The sequence below is a fragment of the Sciurus vulgaris genome (genome assembly GCF_902686455.1).
Source record: "Sciurus vulgaris genome assembly, chromosome: 8".
NCBI classification, from domain to species: Eukaryota; Metazoa; Chordata; class Mammalia; order Rodentia; family Sciuridae; genus Sciurus; species Sciurus vulgaris.
In genome coordinates this window covers 25,002,270-25,028,135 of record NC_136468.1, presented here as the reverse complement: position 1 = coordinate 25,028,135, position 25,866 = coordinate 25,002,270, and the positions used below count along the sequence as shown (strand labels likewise).

The 25,866-nt window shown below is 45.7% G+C and overlaps 1 protein-coding gene across 2 annotated transcripts; it reads left to right on the top strand.

Moving 5' to 3' along the window:
* The first annotated feature begins 355 nt into the window (after positions 1 to 355).
* On the top strand, positions 356 to 24,314 carry SMO (smoothened, frizzled class receptor). 2 transcript variants are annotated; one of them, XM_079149787.1, is made up of 12 exons: positions 356 to 1,429; positions 16,183 to 16,388; positions 17,038 to 17,247; positions 17,449 to 17,621; positions 17,968 to 18,187; positions 18,282 to 18,405; positions 19,643 to 19,735; positions 20,173 to 20,281; positions 21,053 to 21,238; positions 21,682 to 21,830; positions 22,282 to 22,416; positions 22,780 to 24,314. In XM_079149787.1, the coding sequence occupies exons 1-12, from the start codon at positions 1,102 to 1,104 to the stop codon at positions 23,217 to 23,219; spliced, it is 2,373 nt and encodes a 790-aa protein (XP_079005913.1). In that variant the 5' UTR covers positions 356 to 1,101; the 3' UTR covers positions 23,220 to 24,314. The 2 variants fall into 2 exon arrangements, with proteins under 2 accessions (XP_079005913.1, XP_079005914.1); XM_079149788.1 differs by lacking the exon at positions 356 to 1,429 and adding an exon at positions 15,352 to 15,500.
* The last annotated feature ends 1,552 nt before the right edge of the window (positions 24,315 to 25,866 follow it).

Genomic DNA, 25,866 nt, shown 5'->3' with positions numbered 1-25,866 from the left:
AATCACAGTTCAAACTTCACAAGGCACTTTTGGGTTTCAGACACCTGCCCACAGGTAACGGTATCCGAGGCAGTTGCTGTGAGTTGCTGGGTGCTCTCACACACAGGTCTCAAGATAGATTTGGAGGAGCGGGAAGCCCCAAACCCAGTTTCCTCTCCATGGGACTCTGGGATAAATAGAAAGCTCTAATCAAAGCCTGAAAGACTGGCGGTGCTGGGGTATTGAGCAGGTTGGAAAGGAAGCTCTCGCTGACTTCAGGCATCTCCTGCATCTCTATCCACAGTAAGCCAGGAGAAAAGTCCTCTTCTGCCAATGATCAAGTCAAACGATCCTCAGGCCAATCGAGGTGCCGTTAGGTCTCTTATTGAAGCTCTGGGCCACGACTTGCACCCAACTCTGGCTCGCGGCGGCGGGATAGGGGGTTCACCAGTTTCCCCAGCCGCGGCCCCCGGGACGCCGGAGCTCGCGCTCCTCCTCTCCAGCCTCTCCTCCCCTCCTTTCTCTCCCTCGCCCAGTCCCTCCCCCAGCCTCAGCGGAGGGGGGCCGGGCTTGGCTCCGCGAGGCCCGTGCATTCCAGAGAGCGGGGCCAGCTAGAGCAACAAAGGAGCCGGGTAGTCGGCGGGGAGAACTCAGGGGGCTGCGGCGCGCTGGGCAGAAGTGGCGGCCGGGCCGCGGGCTGGCGCGGGGGCGGAGCCCGGGATAGAGTTAGGGCCGTAGTCCCGCACCCCAGCGGGCGCCTGGCCTCCATCGTGGGGCCGAGAGTTGGTTTTAATGGTGGGAGAGGGAATGGGGCTGAGAATTGGGGGCCCAGAGGGCTCCCGGGGGTGAAGACAACTTGGATTGCAAGCCGAGGGAGTAGGGAGTCGAGCATCCCGGCCCGGGCCTCTGCCGCCCAACATGGGCCCCGGGTTCCAAAGTTTGCGAAGTTGGGCGCCGAGGGGCCGGGGCGCGCTGAGCGTCTGGGGGGAGCCGGCCCCGAACTCACGGGGTGCCCAGGTCGCTTGAGCCTCCTCCGCGGCCCCCAGGGTTGTGTGTGTGGCCGGGGGGCTCTGGGGAGCGGGCGGGAGCGCCGGGGCTTCTGCTGAGTTGGCGGGTCTGGCCATGGCCGCTGCCCGTCCTGCGCGGGGGCCCGAGCTGCCGCTCCTGGGGCTGCTGCTCTTGCTGCTGGGGGGCCCGGGCCGGGGGGCGGCCTTGAGCGGGAACGCGACCGGGCCTGGGCCGCGGAGCGCTGGCGGGAGCGCAAGAAGGAGCGCTGCGGTGACCGGCCCTCCGCCGCTGCTTAGCCACTGCGGCCGGGCCGCCCACTGCGAGCCGCTGCGCTTCAACGTGTGCCTAGGCTCGGCTCTGCCTTACGGGGCCACCTCCACGCTGCTGGCCGGGGACTCGGACTCCCAGGAGGAAGCGCACGGCAAGCTCGTGCTCTGGTCGGGTAAGCACGCCGGGCTGGGTCTGGGGCTGAGGTGGTGGGGTGGGGGCACTGGCGGAAAGACTAGGCTCCGGCCTGAGCTGCTGAGAGGGCGGGGGCCGCACTCGGGAGAGTTGGAGGAGTGAGTCTGGAACTTTGGGGGGCAGGTTACGTTGCAAGAGGGGACCTTAAATGCTGGGGAAGGAAAAGCGAGGAAATTGAGGAAAATGATCATAAAAGGCAGAGTGGGCGAGCAAAGAACTGGGGGTGAGCGATGAGAGGCCCGTGAGGAGGGGGCTCTGAGCCACAGGAAAGAACGTTTTTTAGAGAGAGGAGATGCTCCATCTACTTTAGAAGCAGGGTCCTTGGAGATTGAAGGCGGCGTTCAGACCTCTGAGAAATCGGAATTGGAGAGAAAAAAGAAAGGTTGGAAGTGAAAGGGATTTAGGCTTTTGGAGGGGAGGGGTGGGTGTAAATTTGTGAAATGTGTGAAGGAAAAGAAGCACCCTGGTGATAAATCATTGAGTGGTAATCAAACTATCTGGAGATTTTGATTCAAGAGATAGGAAATCTAGAGGACTGTGATTTTGACGTGCTTTCACAGGACATTTAAGTTTCCTCATCCGAAAAATGGGAACTCCGATCCATGCTAGGCCTAAGAAGGAAGAGACAATTCCAACAGTTGTATGTGTGTATTTTAGAAATTTAGATCCTCAGACTCATCAAGGCTTAAGTCTGGGATACTTTCACTGACACTTGAAGCCCCAGAGCCTTCTTGGGTTGGGATCATGGCAGAGCCTGAAAACTGCATACCAAACCATACAGATGGTTAGCAATGTAGAGTGGATTATCTCCTCACCTGTTCCTTTTCTGGACTTGGTGTCCAGAGGGCCCTGGGGAAGGAACTGGCCTTGTCATGCCTGTTTCTAGCCAGTTTGATTTAAAAACTGTCTATGACTGAAAGAAAAAAAAAAAAAAAAAAAAAAAAAGGAACCAGGAGCAGACCTGAGAACCTTCTTTTTTGATAGGCCTGAGTGTACCATGTCTTAACTTGACCCCCAAATCTGGTGAGGATACTAATGGAAGTAGTATATGTAGACTGCCAGCCATTGTTAATTTGGCCACTAGAGTTCTCAGCTTTTGTTGAATGTTGGACAAGGCCACAAAGTTTCTGGCTTGGTGCAGATGCTGGAAGAACATGGAGAATAGTACCCACAGTGGAGCTATGTCCTGTGTGGAGGTCAGGTTCTAAAATCAGCTTATAAGGCAGAAGCCATATGTAACCACTGGAGCTTTGAAAAAAAAAATACTGTAGTGTAAAATCCATGTAATTTTACATATACACTTTTTATGATATGTTTGCACAAATATGTAAGATATAGATATAGGTACACTGTGTAAGAATGGGTTTAATAGGAAATATAACTGTCTTTAAAGTTAGATACGTGCAAAAGACTGAAAGAATAATAAAAGGAACAGTAACAAAAAGATCAACACGGTGTTTTTGAGCACTACCTGAAATAAGACTTAAGTTTAGGAGCCAGCTATATGGAAAATCCAAATCTCTTGGCACTAGAATCTTATCCTGTTCTGATTTACTAACACCACGGAAGAATATTCTCTCTTCTCTATTTTGCAGAGGCCCATGATTAAAATCTCCTAAGTTAAATGCATGTATAAAACTGCCTACCATCTGATCAAGGAGGAAGGGAATGGACCTCTTTCTAGCCTATACTCCTGAGAGCAGCTGCTGGGCTAGCAGAAGTAGTTTTGATAGGAGAGTGCATGAGTTAAAACCATCTGCTTGTTGTGAAGGTTCAAACCTCAGTAACTGGCCAGGCAGGGTCCTGCAGAGGCATAAGCACTGAGCCCAAGGCTACTACTCTTCTTTCTGCCTTCCCCCATCCTTCAGCTCAGTCCTGTTCCTTGTGTGTTTGGTTGCACTCTTTCTGCTTTGGTCTTGCTACTTTGTGTTCTGTGAAGAAGGACCACAAGCAAGTATTGGTGCAAGCTGGGTCCATGTATGGGGAGGGTGAACCCGAGCCATGTATGAAAATCATAGCCAGGTCCTTAGCTGGGAGCCCCTGGCTAGTGGTTTGTCCTGCCCTGAGTTAGTGGTCTTGATTTGGTGTTAAACATGGTCAGTGTTATCTGGCTCTTACAGAGAGATCATGCTTCATTCAAGGCAAGTGCTAAAAGAGAAGTCTATTTGAAAATTTGGACAAACAAGTAAATGCAGCTATTTTTAGTTTTGTGTAAATAAAATTACATTTCTCTCATTAGGACAAATAAGAGCAGATGAGGGAGGGATTGTGTTTTTGTAATTTATGTGAAAAGGGATATGATCTAAAATAAAGTGAATGTACGAATTAAGAAAAGGGAGGATAGATAATTAAACAGGTTTCAGCAATACATGTGTAAAGTACTGTGACATTGTAGGTGCTGAAGAAATATAAAGGACTTTAGGGAGCAAGGGAAGATCCAGAGGAACTGATATTTAACCCATGACTTATATAAGCAGGACCTGGGCACAGTAGTGCACACCTGTAATCCCAGTGACTCAGGAGGCTGAGGCGGGAGGATCTCGAGTTCAAAGCCAGCCTTGGCAGCTTAGGTTCCAAGCAACTCATCGGGACCCTATCTCTAAATAAAATATTTTAAAAGGACTGGGGATGTGACTCAGTGTTTAAGCGCCCCTGGGTTCAATCCCTGGTACCAAAAAAAAAAAAGCACTGGTGATGTAAATCAGTTGTGGAGCATTCCTAGGTCAGTCACCAGTACGAGAAAGAGAGAAAGAGGGAGAGAAAAAAAGAATCTAGGATTACCAAGGGAGGGTTGAGTTGGGGTAGGAAGGGATAGGAAGAGGAAATAGCATGTACAAAGATTTAGAGGTAAGAGGGCTTATATTTACAAAGAAGTATAATAATTGCAGTAGAAGTGGAGGATCAAAGTGGAGGATCAAAGTGGGTGAGAGGTGAGGGACAGAATTGTAAGAAATAACACCCAGAGAATTAGACAGCAAAGGGGTTCATATACCTTATTAAGTTTGGATGTTATCAGAGGATGATAAGGAATCATTGAAGGCTTTTAAGCAAGGGAGAGGTGCAACCATATTTGCATTTTAGAAAGATCTGTTTGGGTGCCATATGAAGAAGCCACCAGAGTAGGGAAAGCCTGGAGCTTGGCTGCTTGATCGGGGCATAGGTGAAGCACTCCTGGTGGGAGATGAGGGTGGTCAGGGCTGGAGTAACAGGATGGAGGGGTGGGGAGATCCCAGAGTGTCAGAGTTGGAACCAACAGGACATGCTGATGAGTTGGATGTGGTCCATGAATGAGTAGGAGGACTCAGGTTTCAGGCTTAGATGGAAAATGAAGTCATTCCTTTTCACTAAGATAGAGAACAGTAGTGGAGTGGTAGGTTTAGGAGGAAAATGTGCGTTTGGTTTAGGAATTATGGATGCTCACTGGCTGTCCACGTGGAGATTCCCAGCAGGTGTGGAGAAAGAAGTTGCTGTGGAGAGGGGAATACCATGTGCTTCCTTGACCACACTGCTGGGACTTTGGAAGGATACCATGAGTGAGAAGTTTATAGCTCAGATTGGTCTAATTTCTAGGTCTGTATGTAGTACAGGTCTCTCCTGTGTCTCTCATCTCTCCAGAATTGGGCTTCTTCTGTCACTTAGCATCTCTCCCCATTACAGCTGGAAATACCTCCTTCCAGGCATTCCAGGCTGACCAGACAAACATAATGTCCAGGCCATGGTCCACCTTAGGCCAAATCTTGCTTAGCAAATGGGGTAAGAAAGAGAGGCCTGAAGCTGGCAAGGGAGTCGGTCCCTGAGAGCTAGCACGTAGCTGCCTTGACTGCCTCTGTGTGTGTACATGGGTTGTGGCCCATCTGGACACAACCAGCAGGAAAGAAATAGAGAAGCTGGGAGAAATTTCTTATTTGCCTCCCAGACCTCAAGTTGAGAGGGGAGTGAATGGATGTTGTTGGTGATGGTTGGTAAATTTTTTTTTTTTTTTTTTTTTTTTTTTGCGGTGCTGGGAATTGAACCCAGGGCCTTGTGCTTGCAAGGTAATTTACAGGGGCAGATCAGGAAGGATTTCCTTAGAGCTGTTCCCGAACCCAGTTGATGATCAGAATCAGTTTATAAACAAAATAAATAAATTGCAGGTAATAAATTATTTATAAATAAATAAATGCATATACTTTCCCAAATATATATGTATGTGTGTATATGTATGTTTGTATCTATACACACACACACACACACACACACACACACACACACACACATAAAAATACAAAAAGACAGGCCCAAGTTTTCATCTTTGGTTTACATTTAACTTCTTAAATGTGGAATATACTTGGTCCAAAGAAAGGAGCATAAAACACAAAGGACCTGAATACCAGTTATAAATTGACACCTGGGTAGAGAACTTTGTCCAGTCACATCCCTTTCCCCCTCCTCCAGAGGGATCCACTATCTTTATGTTTTTGATAATCATTCTTTTTTTTTTTTTCCTGTACAGTTTTACCCCTAGTTTTGGAATCCTTAAACAGTTTTGCATGTGCTTGAATACATACAGTTATATTGCAAGTATTCTTTTCTGTCTCACTTCCTTTATAGTCCTTTATTTGGTAAAAGGTATCCGTGTTATTGCAGCTTTTTTCATTGCTGAGTAGTAGTCCATCATATGAAACACTACAATTTGTTTATCCATTTTTTTGTTGTTAAGTATTTAAGTTGTTGCCAGTTTTTGCCCACTGGGAATAATATTGCTGTGGGTATTCTCATGTATATCCTAATGTACCTTGGCACGATTTTTTTCCAAGTACATTTTTTTTTTTTAGTTGTCAACAGACCTTTATTTTATTTATTTATATGCAATGCTGAGTATTGAACCCAGTGCCTCACACATGCTAGGCAAATGCTCTACCACTGAACCTCAATCCCAACCCTCCACGTACATTCTTTGTGTGTGTGTGTGTGGTTGCCAAAAAGTAAAATTTTAAAACTAACAGGGAAAAATCATCCTGCCCCAATTTCCTTTTGTTTTCCGTGTGCCAAGTACATTCTTTTTTTTTTTTTTTTCCAAGTACATTCTTAACAAGTGGAATTACTGGATAATAAAGCATACGTACCTTCATCTTGTACTAAAATGTTTTTCAAAGTCCTTGTACCAATTTATACTCTTGCTAGCCATGTAAAATGTCATCATTAACCAACACTTGGTATTATCAGTCTTTTAAATTTTTCCCAGTCTAGTGTACATAATGTGGTATATATTTATTATGTTAATTTTTTTGTGGCGGTGGTGCTGGGTATCAAACCCAGGGTCTTGCACATGCTAGGTAAGCACTATGTCCCCAACCCTGTGGTTTTAATTTGCATTTCTCTGATTACTAGTAAGGTTAAGCATCTTTGCAAATGTTTATCCTCCATTTGGATTTCTTCTTATTTTATTTACTTATTTGTTTATTTTTGTGGTACTGGAGATTGAACCAAGTAATGTTCTACCACTGAGCTACATTCTTTCTATTGAGACAGGTTTTCACTAAGTTGCTGAGGCTGGCCTCAAACTTGTGATCCTCCTGTCTCAGCCTCTTGAGTAGCTGGGATTACAGATGTTTGTCACCATGCCCAGCTTTTGGATTTCTTCTTTTGTGAAGAATCTGTTTAAATCTTTGGCCTGTTTTCTACAGGGCTGCCGTTTTTGCAAGATTTGTGGGAGTTCTTTATATATACTAGATATAAGCCCTTTTCTGGTTATACGTGTTAAAAAGCTCTCCTGTGGTTTGCCTTCTTGTTTTCTTTGCATCTTCTGTTGAATAGAAGTTCTTTAGTGTATCATTCATCAAACTTTTATAATTAGTGCTTTTTTAGAAAAATATTTTCCTGCCAAGTCATAAATTTATTCTATGACGTTATCTTCTAGAAATAGATTTTCCTGTCATTTTAGGTATATAACTCACCTGGAGTTTTATATTTATTATTTCAACAGCATTTTTTTTTTTTTTTTTTTTTTTTTTTTTGCAGTGCTGGGGATTGAACCCAGGGCCTTGTGCTTGCAAGGCAGGCACTCTACCAACTGAGCTATCTCCCCAGCCCACAACAGCATTTCTTAAAAAGATATCTTTTAGCTAGATGTGCCGGTGAACATCTGTAATCCCAGTTACTTGGAAGGGGCAGGAGGACTACAAGTTTGAGACCAGCCTAGATAGTTGATCTGTCTGAGAATTAAAAAATGAAAAAAGGACTGGGGATGTAGCACAGTGGTAGAGCACTTGCCTAGCATGTGCAAGACCCTTGATTCAATCCCCAGTGCTGTAATAAATAAATACATAGATAAAAATTTTAAAAAAGGAATCTCTCTTTTCCCCTACTCTGCCACAAATCTCACACACACACACACACACACACACACACACACACACTTTTTTCCTGGGGTCTTTATTGTGTTCCATATGTCTGTCTGTCTATTACTTGCCCGTATCATAGTATCTTAATTACCTTATCTTTATATCATGGTTCTTCACCTTCTTTGAGGCATAGACTTCTTTGGCAGTCTGGTAAAACTTAAACACTCCTTCTTAACATAGTATTTTTAAATTCATAAAGTAAAAGACATTGGATTAAAAAAGTATATAGGATCATATATGTAGAATATATAAGGAACTTCAAAAGCTCAAGCTCAATAGAAAAAAAAAAAAAATCCCAGTTGAAAAGCAAGCAAAAGATTCAAACAGACTTTTTTTTTTTTTTTTTTTTTTTTTTTAAGACGTCACATAAATGGCCAACAGGTACATAAAATGTTCAACACTGTCAGGGAAATGCAAGTCAAAATCCCAATGAGATATCACCTCACCCCAGTAAGAATGGCTAATATCAAAAATGCCAAAGAGAGCAGATGCTGAAGAGGATACGGAGGAAAGGGAGCACTCACACACTGTTGATGGGAATGCAGTTAACATAGCTACTATGGAACATATGGAAGTGCCTCCAACAATTAAAAATAGAATTGCCGTGTGACCTAGCAATCCCATTACTGGGTATATATCCAAAGGAAATGAAGTCAGTGTGTTAAAGAGACTTCTGCACTTCCCTGTTTTATTACAGTACTGTTCACAATAGCCAAGAAATGGAAATAATGTAAGTGTCCTTTAAGAGATGGATGGATATGGGGCTGGAGTTGTGAATCAGTGGTAGAGTGCCTGCCTGGCATGTGTGAGGCCCTGGGTTTGATCCTCAGCACTGCGTGTAAATAAAAAATATTTTTAAAAAAGAGACTGATGAATAAAGAGAATGTGGTACATATGCACAGTGGACTACTCTTCAGCTATGAAAAATAATAAAACCCTGTCACTTGAGACAACGTGGAGGGAACTAGAGATCACATGTTAAGTAAAATAAGTCAAGTGTGCATGATCTCACTCATTTGTGAAGCCTAAAAATGGTTCATCTCCTAGAGGTTAAAAGAGTAGGATGGTGGTTACAAGAGGTGCTGGGGACAGTAGTAGGGAGGAAGGTCAGGAGGAGGAAAGGTTGATGAACAGACACTACAGTTAAGACAGGAGCAAGAAGCTCTGGGGTGCTATCTATTGCACAGTGTGGTGACTACAGGTCACACTTAGGTACTGTGTATCTCAAGAAGCTAGAAGAAAGGATTTTGAAAGCTTTTACCACAAAGAAATGGTGAATGTTTGAGGAGATAAATGTTTCAACCTGATTTAAACATGATGCAGTGTGTACATGTGTCAAACATTACATGATACCCCATTAATAGGTACAACTTTCATGTTTCTGTGTATCAGTTACAATTTTAAAAATAAATTTTAAAAGTCTATAGGGTCATAAAGGAAAGGAATTATACCGAAGTACAGGATGGAGGTGTAGCTTGGTGGTAGAATGCATGCCCCGTGTGTGAGGCCCTGGGTTCAATTCCCAGCACCAAAAAGAAAAAAGAATCGAATATAAAGAAATAAGTTTATGGTCTAACACATGTGTGCTTCTTTATTAGCTAAATAAGAAATAGTACAAGTATAATTCTCACCATAATGTCCAAATGGTGATGGAATTGACAAGATTTAGAGATATCTGTGATGAAAATATCTGATGCCATTTTGATAAAGCTGCAGTAGTGCTGAACATTATTGTGGTATATTGCTTATATTCATAGAAGAGGCAGGGCTGAATTTTAGTTAGGTGTATTTTTTTCCCATCCAAGTTCATGGACTCCTGAATTTGTTCCAAGAATTCTTGGTGAACCACAAGCTAAGAACCTCTATTTTATAATATACCTGTGTCTAGTGGAGAGTCTGGGCTGTTCTTGGTGCTTTGTGTTGTAATGTATAAATACAGGTTGGTGATTTTGATTGAGATTGCATTGAATGTGTAGATTAATTTGAAATTCTTTTAAATAGATCTATTTACTTTAGTGTCTTCCAATCTTTGAATATTTGTATTTCTATTTAATATTTCATTTTCTTAATATTTTTATAGTTTTCTGTAGAGTTCTTAAATATCATTCATTAGATTTATTCCTAGATACTTGCTATTTTTTATGCTATTGTAAATGATGCATTTAACATTTATTGCATTTATTTATTTGTTCATTTATTTAATTATTCATGTATTCATTTAACATTTATTTGTGTTTGTTATTGACATAAAGAAAAACACTTTAAAAAAAAGAAACACCCTTGTTTTTGAATCCAGCAAACTTGCTGAATTTTTTCACACATGTAGTCAAATCATTTGTGAATGACTTTTGTTTCTTCTTTTTCAAGATGTATATCTTTTATTTCTCCCCATTGCTCTACTCCAGACCTCCAGTACATTGTTACATAGAAATGGTAATAGTAACAGCATCCTTCATTATTCGCATTTTTTATTTCCAAAGAGAAAGATTTTCCACCTTTCACCAATAAGTTTGATGTTTGGTGTCAGTTTCTTACAAATCATTACACTTAATCAAATTAAGAAAGCTTTCTTCTAGCCAGGCACAGTGGCCCATGCCTGTAATCCCAGCAACGCAGAAGGCTGAGGCAGGAGGATCACAAGTTTGAGACCAGCCTCAGCAACTTAGCAAGACCCTGTCTCAAAATAAAAAATAAAAGAGGCTGGAGGTGTAGCTCCATAGTTCAATCCCTAGTATAACAACAAACAAACAAAAAGATAGCTTCTATCTTTTATCCTAATTTGCCAGTTACTTTATCATGTTGAATTTTATTATCTTTTCTATCTTCTGTTAATGAAGATTATCATATAATTTTTTCTCCTTTAACCGTTAATGTAGTAAATTGCATCGATTGAATTTTCTAATGTTAAACCAAACTTAGAGCCATGGTTCTCAACTTTGATAATCTGAAATCACATAAAAAGTCTTTAAAAGTCTAGTTCCATTTGTGGTAAATGCTATTTTTAAAGGCTATGACCATAAAAATGTACAAAGACTAGTGTTATGACACTTGTGTTTTTATTTTTCTTCTGTTTTTTTTTCATGTTTTAGTAAGATAAAAGAAATAAATCAGGTGCAGTGGTGCACTTCGGTTCTAAGCTACTCAGTAGGCTGAGGCACAACAATTCCAATTTCAAGTTCAACCTAGGCAACTTGGCAGGACCCTGTCTCAAAATAAAAAATAAAAAGGATTGGCATGTAGCTCAGTGGTAAAGCATTCCTGGGTTCAACCCCCACTACCAAAAAGAATAAAATAAAATAAAAATTAAAGAAAGAAAACAATACAGACAGACAAAGCTGATGTCCCCATTTGTCCTCTTTACAGTTTTAATACCTCCCCTCCTCTGGACAGCTTCCCCTCATTCTAGTTACATGTGTGTGTGTGTGTGTGTGTGTGTGTGTGTGTACATGTGTTTATATGTAAGTATACATGTATATATACACATATGTTTGTTTGTTTATTATCTTTATTTTTTGCAGTGCTAGAGACCTAACCCAGGAGCTGGCGCATGCTAGGCAAGTGCTCTACTGCTGAGCTACACACCCAGCCCTCTATATTTCTTTCTTTTCTTTTACGCTTAATTGCTTTTAAAGAATAGGTAGCACATGCATATGGTACAAATTCAAAAAGAACAAAAGTTAAGTCCCATTTTTGCTTCTAGTTACCCATTTTCCTTTCCCACAGACAAACCCCAACACTAGTTTTTTGTATGTCCTCTTTGTATGTCCTCACGTCTAATGTATGTCCAGATGTAGATGTGGCCTTAGTCTCTTCAGTCCCAACAGGTATCATGCTGTGGGGACTGTTCTCCACTCAACTGTCCATTTAACAATCATATTGGAGCTGTGGATACAGCTCAGTGGTAGAGTGCTTGCCTAGCATGCTCCAGACCAGGCCTGGTGTCCGAGCCCTAGCCCTGCGAAAAAAAAAAAAAGATTTACCATTTGTTAAGTGCTGTTTTCGAGGATCTATGCTAATTGCTTTATAAGATCTATGGATGGGGGGATATAGCTCAGATGGTAGAATGCTGGCCTAGCATGCACCAGGCCCTGTAGACACCTTAGCATTGCCCAAAAATACAGAAATTAAAAGCATATTGGAGAGGCTGTGTACAGCGCTTGCCTCGCATGCATGGGGCACTGGGTTTGATCATCAGCACCACATAAATAATAAAGACATGTGTCCATATATAACTACAAACTTTTTTTTTTTTTAATACAAAATAAAGTCACTCTAAAAAAAACAGTATATTGGATATCATTCCTTTTCAATGCATGTAATTCAACCCTGAATAGTGTTCTATTACATTGATTTATTTTTTGGTATTTTGGGGATTTTTTGGTTCCTGGGCTTGAACCTTCACACATGCTAAACATTTGCTCTATCACTGGTTACACCCTCAGTCCCTGATGTGTTATTTTATTTAGCTGATCTTCTGTTTATGGGTATGGAGGCAAGCTGTTTCTACTCTTCTGCTATTATAAACAATGCTGTAATGAATAATCATATATTATCTTTGGGAAAATGTGAAGTAGAATTGGTAGTATAAAATCTTGATAGATAATGCTAAATGGTCTCCACAGGGGTTTACTAATTTTTATTCCTATCAACAACATATAGAAGTGCCAGTGTCCCCCATACTCTTGACAATACAGTATTTTCAAATGTTTTAAGTTTTATTAATCTAAAGGTTAAAATGTTACATCTTACTGTGGTTTTATTTTGCATTTATTTTATTAAGAGGCTGAGCATCTCTTTATGTTTTTGAAGGCCATTTGTGTTTTCTCTGTATGATCTATTTTATTTGTCTTTTGCCCATAATTCTATAGGAGTATGCATTTCTTACTGATTTGGAAGCTCTGTATGCATGTAAGGAGATTAACTCGTTACCTGTGATATGTACTAGAAATATATTTTTTCAGCGTGTGGCTCTTCTTTTGATTTTATTTGTGTTTTATCCTACTGAATGTACCTATTTTTCTGAAGCTCTTTTCTTTAAACTTATTTCATGGCTTCTGGGTTTTGTGTCATACTTCAAAAGGCCTTCCTCACTCTAAGGCTTACAAAAACATTTCCCATCTCCTCTTCTAGTACTTCAATTTATTTTAAATGTATTTTTGATCTATCTGGAACTTTCTTTGATGCAAGAAATGGGAATAAGAATCTATTTTTCCCTAGATGACTCCTCAATTGTCCTTTAAGATTAATAATCTATCTTTTCCCTAGAGAGTTTATTTTTAAAGTAAGAGACAATGAAAGGGGGGGGGGGGGAAGGAAAAATGATATTATAAAACCCAGAAAAGTAACATAGCATTTTTATTAATTAACTGCCTGTTGCTCCTCTAGAATACATTTTACTCCAGAGAGCCTTTTCCTTGGCTTTTTTTTTTGTTTGTTTGTTTTCTTTTTTTGGTACTGGGGATTGAACCCAGGGGCACTTTACCATTGAGCTACAGCCCCAGCTCTTTTTATTTTTTATTTTGAGACAGGGTCTCCCTAAGTTGTTTAGGCTGGTTTTGAACTTGTGAGCCTCCTTCCTTATCCTTCTGAGTCAATAGAATTATGAGCATGCGCCACTGTGCCTGGCTCCGTCATCTTAAATGTATTATTTGTTTTGTTTTTGTTTTTTTTTAGTACAGGGTATTGAACTCAGGGCTTTGCACTTTCCAGGTAGCTACATTTTCAACCCTTTTTAAAATTTATTTGGAAGTTCATTTTGAGACAGAGTCTCACTAAGCTGCCTAGGCTGGCTTGAACTTTATTTTTTTTTTTAATTTATAATTCAATCTTTATAACACTGATTAAATAGGCAGCCACAACAGGGAGAAAACCGGGTATTCAAACTTGACATGTAATGAATTCATACAATGGGCTTGAACTTTGGATCCTTCCTCCTTCCTTAGCCTCTGGACTAGCTGAGTTTATAGGCATGTGCCACTGCAACCAGCTTAAATGTATTGTTTAATTAGCAGTCAATAAAACTAGCTGTTTTTTTGGTGCAGTTCTATGAGTTTAGACAAATGCAGAGTTGTATAATCTTAGTCACTATATTTAAGATAGAGAACAGTTCCATCACCCTGATTTACAGTGGTTCGACTTACAGTTTTTCATTTTCAGAATGGTGCAAAGCAATGACATTCAGTAGAAATTGTATCTGGAATTTTTTTTTTTTGGTGGTGCTGGGGATTGAACTCAGGGCCTCATGCTTGCAGGGCAAGCACTCTACCAGCTGAGCTATCTCCCCAGCCCCATACCTGGAATTTTGAATTAGATCTTTTCCTGGGCTTGCGACGTGCAGCCCTATCCTCTCTCCAGATGCTGGGTAGAATGCAGCTCCTGGTCAGCTGTGTGATCATGAAGGAAACCCCTGATGCTCCATGGTGCACTGTGTTACTAAACTGGGTTGCTCGTTGTTTAGGTGTTTTAGATGCATTTTCCAGCCCAGAGTGGTGGCCCACACCTATGATCCTGGCTACTCAGGAGGTGGAGGCAGGAGGGTCATGAGTTTGAGTGAGACCCTATTTTAGAATAAAAATAAAAGGAGTTGGTGATGTAGCTCAGTGATAATATCCTAGCACTGAAAAAAAAAAGAAAGAAAGAAAGAAAGAAAGAAAGAAAGAAAGAAAGAAAGAAAGAAAGGGGAAGTGGGAAGAAAAGAAAAATGCGTTTTCCATTTATATTTTCACCTCATGGTGGGATGGTGAGCATGTAGCCCCCTCATACCTTGAACATCTGTGTTTTCTCCTGCTACTCCCTCCCCGCACCCTGTCCCTGGTACTCATTGCTCTGTTTTCGACCCAGACCCACCTATTCAGAATTTCTGGGACTGGGTCTCCGTCTAGGTGACAAGGTTCTGCAGGTGATTCTGATTTGAATCAGTTGGGAACATTTGCCGTAGGATATTGCTTCATAACTGGCAGGAACTTGCTTATAGACTGACCTGTGAGCAGTCAGAGGCCTCAGACTAGTAAAAACAGCCCTTCCTGAGTGCTTACTACCTGACAGGCACTGTGTCAAGCACATTTAACATGCTTTCTCTCACTCTTAACAACAGTTCTGTGAGGTAAATCTATCATCCCCATTTTATAGATGAGGAGCCTGAGGCTGGAGATGGAGATTAAGTACTTTGCCCAGCCTCACACAGCTGGGAAATGATGGAACCAAGATTTGGAGCCAGGCTAATTTGCAATGCCAGTGCTCCTTACCCTTCAACTCTATCACCTCTCTCTAATAAGGGTAGTTACCTGTCCCCACCATCCCCAGCCTGACAGGGTGACAGTCGCCCGTGCTGGCTCTCATGTCCTCAGAAGATTCTCCTAATACAATTTCTTGCTTGGTTTGTTGGAGCTCTTGGAGCAGGGAGGATTCAGGAGCGACTAAGGGGACAGAAAGCAGAGTGAGGCCAGCTACTGGGGAAAGCAGGGAAGAGCCTGGGCTGGGCTGGGCTGGGCTGTCAGGAGACCACTGTCTGATTCTGTGTGCTGACATCTTTCCTCCCTCTGCACTGGATGGAGCCTCCTCTGTTTCTCTCCGTCTGATCTCCTGTTTCCTCCTCTGGCTCTGGAGTTCCTGGCTCCTCTGACTACCTCTTCTTAAGCCCCCACCTCTTCTCTCTCTCACCTCAGCTTGGTAAGAACAAGTGTTCTCGGGGCTGGGTAAGGGAAAACCATTCTGGGTTCTGGTGAATGGGCCCTGGGAGGGATGAGATTGAGTCCCACAGCCTCCTGCCCTGGAAGAATTCTGTGGAAGGGCTCAAAAACACCCTGAAAAGGTAGTCCCTCCGGGGTTCTCAACCAGAGGCACTGCCACTCCCTAGCAGGGAATTTGGAAATGGCAGCTGTTTTTAAAATTTTAATTGAATTACAGTGTACGTACAGATTAGTGCATAGATCCTGCATGATTTTCACAAGGTGAATATTCTCATGTAACCAATATGAGATCAAGAACTAGATTATTAACAGTGTCCCAGAAGCTCCTCTCAGGTGCTCTACTAGTTGCTACCCCTGGAGTGAGTGAGTGTAATGAGTGAGTGGGGGCATCTTTTGGTTGTCACAATGACTTAAGGATTCTGCTGGCATTTAGTGGGCAAGGTCTAGGGATGCTAAATGTCTTGCAATATATGGTACTGTCCTGAGGCACAAAGAATTGTCCTGTCTTGATGTCCTGTTGAGGTATGTCATGCCTGACAGGTTGAGCAGTAATGGCCTGCAGTGTGGCAAAGGCCTGGGGACCAGGGGGTGCAGCTGTGTCCGTGGATCTGCATGAAGAGGGGTCTTCACTGCAGTGTGCCCACACTGTCACCACTCCCCAGGCCTCCGGAACGCCCCTCGGTGCTGGGCAGTGATCCAGCCCCTGCTGTGTGCGGTGTACATGCCCAAGTGTGAGAATGACCGTGTGGAGCTGCCCAGCCGCACCCTCTGCCAAGCCACTCGAGGCCCCTGTGCCATTGTGGAGCGGGAGCGGGGCTGGCCTGACTTCCTGCGCTGTACCCCTGACCACTTCCCTGAAGGCTGCCCGGTGAGTTGCCTAGGGGGCAGGATCTGCAATGGCTGACCTAACATAGGAAAGGGTCCAGCAGGATGCAGGGAAGCCACAGTCTTTTTCCCTGGGGGACCTCAAGTCTACAGCCATGGGAGCCATGAGCCACAAACCCAAACTGTGACTCACTGGCTGGACCAATCTATCAGGGTTTCTCTACGGATCCAAGATAACAAGTTTAGCAAATTTTTTTTTTTTTTCTTGAGCACCCATTCTGTTAGGTGTAGGGATTTTACATGAGTCATGGATGAGAGGAGACTGTCTTTAGGGAGCTGATCATACAGCTGGAGACACCAAGACAAGGGGGTAAGATCAAGTTTGGGAAAGCAGAGATTTGAAATGATAACAATAGTAAGAATTTGATAGTAATAATACTAGTTATTATTTAGTACATGCCAAATACCATGATAAGCATGTTACATCTATTAATTTAACCCCTAAACTCTACCATAGGGTAGGTACTACTCTCTTAGAGATGGGGAAGCTGAGGCACAGAGTGGCTGTTTGAGTCCTGGAAATGGGTCTCCAGACGCCATGCACTCTGCCCCTGATGCCTTCTTCTAAAGAAGAGGCTCCTCCCTGACCTGCTCTCCCCTCGTCACTGCCTTCTCCCCTTCCCTGGTGCCAGAATGAGGTGCAGAACATCAAGTTCAACAGTTCTGGTCAGTGTGAAGCACCCTTGGTGCGGACAGACAACCCCAAAAGCTGGTACGAGGACGTGGAGGGCTGCGGGATCCAGTGCCAGAATCCGCTGTTCACCGAGGCTGAGCACCAGGACATGCACAGCTACATCGCGGCCTTCGGGGCTGTCACCGGGCTCTGCACGCTCTTCACCCTGGTCAGTCACGAGGGTGGACAGGACACTCTTTGAGTGCAGGTGGTTGCACCTCCTAGAAAACAGGGAAAGAGCCCTATTGTCATTGCAGGGCTGGGCTCTGGGGGAGGGGCACTCCCAGGAAGGGTCATGATGGGGTTCAGATAAGGGCGTCTGTGGCAGCAGAATAACTCTCACTGGTAGAACGGCCACTCTCTCTTTTAGGCCACCTTTGTGGCTGACTGGCGGAACTCCAATCGCTACCCTGCGGTTATTCTCTTCTACGTCAATGCGTGTTTTTTTGTGGGCAGCATTGGCTGGCTGGCCCAGTTCATGGACGGTGCCCGCCGGGAGATCGTGTGCCGAGCAGATGGCACCATGAGACTTGGGGAGCCCACGTAAGTGTCTTAAGGACCCAGAGGGCAGGGCAGTGGAGGAAAACTGTAGTGAGCACTTCCCACAAAAGGGACAGGTTGTACTGAAAGTGGGATTTCAGGGAAGGATTCAGCTCACTAGATTCACCCTTGGTCTCTATGTTGACCTTGGCTTCTGCCTCAGAACCTGGATTGTTGGCATCTGTTCAAAGTGGCATCTTCTGGAACCTCTTCATATGTGACTGGGGTCTTGTCCTCATGCTCCAAGAGCCCTCTAGACCTTAGCAGCCCAGGAATTGGGGACAGGGTGGAGAAGTGGTAGAGGGAGTACAAACTGACCTTCCCAAGTGACACCCACATATCTGCACAGCTCCAACGAGACCCTGTCCTGCGTCATCATTTTCGTCATTGTATACTATGCCCTGATGGCTGGCGTGGTCTGGTTTGTGGTCCTCACCTATGCCTGGCACACCTCCTTCAAAGCCCTGGGCACCACCTACCAACCACTCTCAGGCAAGACCTCCTACTTCCACCTGCTCACGTGGTCACTCCCCTTTGTCCTCACCGTGGCAATCCTCGCTGTGGCCCAGGTATAGTGACTGGTGGGGGCTGGCAACCTGAGTGGGTTAGTCTTGGGAGAGGCAACCAGTAACCAACCGTCCCTCCCCGACTTTCCTGCTGCAGGTGGATGGGGACTCCGTGAGCGGCATCTGTTTTGTGGGCTACAAGAACTACCGATACCGCGCTGGCTTTGTCCTGGCCCCAATTGGCTTGGTGCTCATTGTGGGAGGCTACTTCCTCATCCGAGGTGAGTGAGGACCAGGCCAGGACCCATGGGGCAACACGTGTGCTGAATGCCTGCTTTGTGGAAGTAGGAACAAGGGCCACCAGCTCTGCTACCTGCACACTAAGGCTGCAGCTAACTCATACCAGTTCTTGGCACAGTGTAGAAAAAGGTGACCTTTAGGCAGGTGCAGTACCATGAGCTCTTGTTATGGGACAGCGCCTTTGTGTTGGCCAGAAAAATGTACGCCTTCCTCCAGAGCCCTGACCAGGGCTCATGGCTTATTGAGTGGAACTTGGGCTGGAGTCCAGCCCCTGTCTCCCCTTGGCAGGGTACATCTGTCTGATGACCAGCCTGGGTAATCCACTCTGTCCACGTGGATCCACTTGTGGCCATTGGTTGTGTGTGCTGTCTTTAATTTTATACTGCCAGCCTTTTGGAGTTTGGTTTCCATCGTCTTCCTACCCCCAACACACACATAGTTTTCACAACATGCACAGATTTACTCGTCCCTAACTTCCCTGTCTCAATCTGCTACCCCACAGCAAGCCTCTGTATCTAGCTTATTTTTGTTGGGTTTTGTCAGTTTCAGTTTCCTCCCACTGAACCATCAGCCTTCTGTTCCGCCTTCTTTCCTCCCTTTCTGGCAGTGTTTGTGCCTCTGATTTATGTCTCATCTCTGTGCCATCCTGTACAGTAGCCCCTAGCCACCTGCATGGCAGCTAGTCCAGATTGAGACGTGTTATCAGTGTAAAATACACGCTCCATTTCAAAGAAAAAGCACCAAAAAAAGGAAAATAACTGTTAATGATTTGTTATATGGATTATATGTTGGAGTGGTTATATTTTGGGTAGATTATATTTATAAACTACATTGAAATTAGTTGTTTTTTTAAAATATACTGACTAGAATTTTTAAGATTATATGTGTGTCCACAGCATATTTCTCTTGAACAGTGCTGTTCTTGAGTTTGTTTTATGCCTTTTCCATCAGAAAACTTTGACCTGGCATTTGGGTCAGGATCGGTAGTCCCTCTTTCTCCCCTCTGCTGTCTGGATGCTGCCCCAGTCATTCCAGCCCGTGGCAGAATTGCTACTCGCTGTTCTCCCATTCTTCAGTGTCTCCAGTCCTCCAAGCTTAAGTCGCACAGGTGTAATTCGACCCAGGACTCCAAGGCCCTGGGACCCTCCCCTACATACCCATCCCTCTCAGGAACGTGGCCTCACCCCTGCTAACTTGTGAGGTCCCCCTTCTGTTCAGGAGTCATGACTCTGTTCTCCATCAAGAGCAACCACCCAGGGCTGCTGAGTGAGAAGGCTGCCAGCAAGATCAACGAGACCATGCTCCGCCTGGGTGAGTGGCCCCCAGGGGCCTTAGGTCTGAAGTCCTGGCCAGCCCAACACTATACCCTCCTGGGGCTTGGGAACCTCCAGGGTGCAATAATTCAGTGGGACGAGTTAGAAACCATGGGACAAGGACAAGGTGTATGTGTGTAGGTGGTAGTAGTGGTGGCAGCTCAAAAGAAGTGCTTCTCAGAAGGGAGAAGCAAGTTGAGCCAGGACTGCTCCGTGTGCCCACTTCCCTCCCATGTGAGCCCTCCTACCTTTGCCTCAAGGGCCTTCCCGCTTTGTTTTGGAGAATATAGTTCTTGACCCGAGCCCAGCATGAACCCACCCTAGGCTTTTGCCTTTCAGTCCTCAGTAGGGCAGACACCCCCCCCACACACACACTGCTCCACACTGCTCCGGCGTCTGTTTGGTACCATCCCATCATACCTCTGTCCTCCACAGGCATTTTTGGTTTCCTGGCCTTTGGCTTTGTGCTCATCACCTTCAGCTGCCACTTCTATGACTTCTTTAACCAGGCTGAGTGGGAACGCAGCTTCCGGGACTACGTGCTGTGAGTGTGGGGACTGGGTTTAGAGGTGGCTGTGGTGGGAGCCGGAGCCCTGGCTGTAAGGACAGCAGCCCTTCTGCTGTGCAGCAGGAGTCTGCCAGGTCCCTGCCTCAGATGAGGCTGATGGTGTCTGAGTGCCCAAGATACCAGCTGCTCTGTGCGGTGCCAGGCCTGGCAAAGAGCCTTTGAGTGCCTGTTCAACTCTGCCCTTCTATACATACCCCTTGGCTGGCTGACGGGTTGGTGTGTTTGTAATTGCTAAGAAACATTTTCATCCTTTGCCTCCTCTGATCAACTCAAGGTTGGTCCCATTTCTCTGTACCTTGTACGGCATTCTCCATAGATCCCTGCACTGCAGTGGATACCTCTCTCAGACAGGTTAATGACCTGCTAGTTTTGCCTGTGCATTTTTTGTGGACCAGTGACGATGAATTAGGAGAGAGTTAGTCATCTCAACTTCCTGAAGTGCAGCACCTGCTATTTTCAAGGAGCAAGAGTTAAAATGTCCATTAATGTGGACACGTGGCCGAACTGCTTGAGGCTCATTCTTAAAGGTTCCAGCTTCCAGCCTGGGAAGTTTTAACTGTGAGGGACTGGGGATGTAGCTCAGCAATGGAGCACTCATGTGAGGCCCTGGGTTTGATCCCAGCCCAAAGCAAACAAAACAACCCAAGAGTACCATGAGACCTGTACTGTTTCCAAAGTCTTTGGATTGATAGTCTCAATCCCTTCCCATTAGATTCAGACTCACCTGTCAACCATCCCTCACCACAGGTGCCAGGCCAATGTGACCATTGGGCTGCCCACCAAGAAGCCCATCCCAGACTGTGAGATCAAGAATCGCCCCAGCCTCCTGGTGGAGAAGATCAACCTGTTTGCCATGTTTGGCACTGGCATCGCCATGAGCACCTGGGTCTGGACCAAGGCCACGCTGCTCATCTGGAGGCGCACCTGGTGCAGGTGGGATCAGCAGCTAGCTCATCCTGTTCCTCCTGTCTTACTTGCAGCCTCAAGTCCCCACCTTTAGACTTTGTCCAGTTCTCTGTCCTGGGCTGCTGTTTTCCAGAGCACTGCACTGAGCAGCCTGAGGACGCCTTCTCTGTGGCTAACCACCGCCCCCTGGTGGTGTCACCTGTCCTTAGGCAACCTGAGGCATAAGCCTGGGCCACATGCTGAGCTAGTGGGCAGTATCTGGTGAAAGTTGGTGACTTGACAGCAGAGTACACAGGAGCCCTTTGTTCTAGATTCACTTCTTTGCAGGGAAGGTCTCTATTCCTTAGAGTCCTGGAGGCACTTAAGACCCTCAGAACTTCCTAACCTAGAGGGAATTGGACACTGTCTTTCACAAGATTTGATGACAAGTAACTGCTCCTCGCTTCCCTCTCCATGCTTTCTGCTCTCAGGTTGACTGGGCAGAGTGATGACGAGCCCAAACGGATCAAGAAGAGCAAGATGATTGCCAAGGCCTTCTCCAAGCGGCGAGAGCTGCTGCAGAACCCAGGCCAGGAGCTGTCCTTCAGCATGCACACCGTCTCCCACGACGGGCCTGTGGGTGAGTTGGCCCTGTCCTCCCTCAAGCCACTTAACTCCCGAGTGCTCAGCCCCTCCCTCCCAGGACACTGGATTGTTTGACAGACTGTGATCCCTTCACACGTGCTCATTCTTTTCCAGTCTGCCTTACCCCCTCTGGGGGCCTCTCTTCCCCCTCTTTCCTGTTCATGGTCTGTGAGGGTTCCCCCCTCCCCTTCTCTGCGTTTTCCACTTGCTCTCTGGGATAGAGTAAGCCAGGGTTTCAAGATTGGGTTTCTGACCTCTGTTTAGGCCCTTTGGGGACCTGAAGCTGCTCCCCCCTCAGATTCTGAAAGGGTAGAGATCTCTGCAGTTACAGGCTGGCCTTTCTCTGACCACCGGAGTGGGAGGGAATGGCTCAGGGGAATGGTGTAGATAAGGAAGGAGTCACCGAGAGGGAAGTTACTATTCCATCTTTCTTTCCATCTCCAAAGCCGGTTTGGCTTTTGACCTCAACGAACCCTCAGCTGATGTCTCCTCTGCCTGGGCCCAGCATGTCACCAAGATGGTGGCTCGGAGAGGAGCCATACTGCCCCAGGATGTGTCTGTCACTCCTGTGGCAACTCCAGGTATGAAAATTTAGGCTTCTGTAGGAAGGTGATAGGCACAGAGGCTGGGGATTCCTGGGCCTGGTATACCAGGGACTACCAGAGGGGGAAGAGGAAGAAAAGGCCCCAGAAGATCTGAAGTGTGGGGTCAAGGTAATGGGAGTCCAGAGCTCAAGAATAGGGGTGCTGCAGGCCTCAGGGTGTAGCTCAGTGATAAAGTGCTTGCCTAACATATGCAAGGCCCTGGATCAATCCCAGGCACCACACACACACACACACACACACACACACACACACACACACACGAATAATAGGGATGCTGGGGAGGGAAGGGTGTTGAGGACAGAGGCAGAGCCCCAGGCTGTGTTCTCTCTCCTCTGACAGTACCCCCAGAAGAACAAGCCAACCTGTGGCTAGTTGAGGCAGAGATCTCCCCAGAGCTAGAGAAGCGCCTGGGCCGGAAGAAGAAGCGAAGAAAGAGGAAGAAGGAGGTGTGCCCCCTGACACCAGCCCCTGAGCTTCACCATCCTGCCCCTGCCCCTGTCCCTGCTGCCAGTGCTGTTCCTCGGCTACCTCAGCTACCCCGGCAGAAATGCCTGGTGGCTGCAGGGGCCTGGGGGTCTGGGGAATCCTGCCGACAGGGAGCCTGGACCCTGGTCTCCAACCCCTTCTGCCCAGAGCCCAGTCCCCATCAGGATCCATTTCTCTCCAGTGTCCCAGCCCCCATGGCCTGGGCTCAGGGCCGCCGCCAGGGTCTGGGGCCCATTCACTCCCGCACCAACCTGATGGAGGCAGAGCTCATGGATGCAGACTCAGATTTCTGAGCCTGCAAAGCAGGACCTGGAACATGAAAACAGAACAAATACTATTCCAAGGCTCTTCTTGCTCTGAGAGCGCTTTCCCAGAATCTCGTCTTCCAGAGAACCTGTGGGCCAAGTGCCCTCCCAGGAGAGTTCTGTAGGTTTGGCTTAAAGCAGCAGGACTGTGGGAAAGAGCCAGACTTCTCCATGGGTAGGTCTCACCCCAAGGGCAGGGCCCTGGAGCTCAGGGTCTTTATTTCTGTCCCACCAGCTGGAGTCTGACAGGCAGCAATAGTCTCCAGCAGAGCTTGTGATGGGGCAATAGTGGCAGAGGCAGGGGTGACAGTTCTCAGAGTAGATTGTGGTGGCCAGAGAGGCAGCTATGCCCATGTCTTCCAGATGGGGCTGGCTGCCCTTTTCTGTGCCAACAGGTGCCCTTTCCTGGCACTCTCAGACCAAAAGTGTTTATTGTGTCATTTGTCCTTTGTCTAAGAGGGAACAGGGCCCCCTGCTTCATCTTTAGTGGTCGTGGGGCCAGAAGTGCCTCCTGCCACAGGGACCATAACCTCTCTTAACAGGTAGTCCTACCCCAGACACACCTGTTTTGCACCCTTTGTTCCCTTTCCCATCTCATTTCCACCAGGCCAGCCTCTTCCTGCTTCCTGTTTGTTGATGACAACTCAGAACTGCAGCGCGCGACACACACACACACACAAAACACACACACACACACACACACACATTGCCACTGGGCTCCATCTCTTGGTGAGAGATTGGTTCAGCTGTAAAGCCTTGGCTTGGTAAGGAGTAACTGGGAGCCTCTGGGCCCCTGAGAGACATGTTGTGTCTTCTTCATGACCGTCCAGTGGGGATTGATCCTCTGACTTGAGGGGCTATCCTGGGAAGCTGCTGTAGCTTCAGCCAGACAGGAAAGCTTCTTTCAACTTCCACAACTGGTGGGTTAGGAGATTCCCACCTTTCACAACCTCCAACCATGTCCCTAGCACCCCACATTCAAGACCCAGATAGCTGGAAGTCTTAGAAGCTGTCTGGGTTTAGGTTGGGGGATAGAGATGGGAAGAAGAAATATGAACAGTAAATAAAATGTTTTTGTATAAACGCCAGTGTGTTTCTTTTTCTTAACGCTAGTTTTGTCCTATTTACCTGGTTCTGATCTCTTGTCTTCCACACCCTCCTAAGGCTCTTCTGAAAGGCCAAGCGCTTGGGGCTGATGAGATCCTGCCTGACAGCTAGAGGTTGGGCTGATGTCAGCTTATTGTTTTGGTTGTGCATCCTCTGTGTCCAAGTGGCTTCATGGAGTACTAAGCACAAGATAATAGAGCACAAGCATGCGGCTCGCCCCTGGAATGATGATCAGAAGCAAGCATCTCCTGGGGTCCACCTCAGGACTTCCTGCCGTCTGCCAGGAATGTCTGTTTTGCCAGGTGCATTCTGATCCAAGATGCCTCCCTGGGCCAGTCAAAGGGATTCAAAATCAAGGGAAGCCCGTTAGTCTCGCTTCCTCCAAATACAAAGGCTGTCAACTGAGTTACAAGGATTGTGTTATGGAACTATGTAGAGGATCTATAGACTTGGAAGGGTATTGTGGAGTGTTGACCAAGTGTATTTTGTGGAGTACCCTTTTCTACTGCCACTCCTGTGACAGGGACGTGTATTTTGACCAGAATTGGATTCTAGCGGGGGGAGGAAAGGGTACTACCAACATACTGATTTTACCCTAGGTACTTCATTTTTTGCAGTACCAGAGATTGAACTCAGGGATGCTCTGCCACTGGGCTATATCCCCAACTGTTTTCATTTTTATTTTGAGGCAGGGTCTTGCCAAATGCCCAGGTTGGCCTTGAATATGTGATCTCTTGCCTCAGCCTGAGTAGCTAGGATTACAGGGGTTCCTCACAGCACCCAGCTCTATCCTAAGCACTGTATATATGTGTATTATACCAATAATAGCTGACTCTTACTGAATGCTGGCTAGGTGCTCTTCCAAGCAATTTATAAGCATTAACTCAGTGAATCTCCAAAGACCTGTGGGGCTCCATCATAACCGTCAAGATACTGAGGCACAGGAAGGTCCAATAGCTTACCCCAGGCCACCCAGTGATTGGTAATGCTGGGATCCAAGCGGGTCCTCTGGATCCAGTGGGCTCTTGACCACTGTGGTAATGATCCAATCAGAAGAGCTAGTTTTATATAGGAAAAAAATCTCAGTGAAACAAAATAACGTACACACAACCTTGTAGCTATTAAGTGCCAGGCATCTGGTAGCTAGTAAGACCCAGGCTCTTTTCACTCTCAGTCCTGACCTTTGATCTTTCTTCCCATTCAGATTTCCTACTTTGTGTTCCCTCTAGCTATCCACACCCCCTTGAGCTTCCTCATTCTTGCTGCTACTGCTTCTCTCAGCAGCATTATAGCTATTTTTCAGCCTTTATCAAGTATTACAAAAATAAAACATCAGTGTTGCTTACTTGTCTTTTCTGAAGTAAATGAAAGTGCTGATTTTTTTTTTTTTTTTTTTTTTTTTTGTCTCCATGCACATTCAAATACTTGTTTCCATTCCTCTGTCCCTTCTTTAGAAAGATTACTTGGGTAAAAGGTGGGGGAGGGAGTTCAATCTGGGTCTTAAAAGCTGAGAAATGTTCTCATTGTG

Bases quoted from the DNA above. Each gene is read 5' to 3' on its own strand.
- SMO (XM_079149787.1), top strand. From the start codon at position 1,102: ATGGCCGCTGCCCGTCCTGCGCGGGGGCCCGAGCTGCCGCTCCTGGGG. The intron at 17,248-17,448 runs GTCAGTCACGAG...TCTCTCTTTTAG, and splicing joins TCTGCACGCTCTTCACCCTG to GCCACCTTTGTGGCTGACTG. The intron at 20,282-21,052 runs GTGAGTGTGGGG...CCCTCACCACAG, and splicing joins AGCTTCCGGGACTACGTGCT to GTGCCAGGCCAATGTGACCA.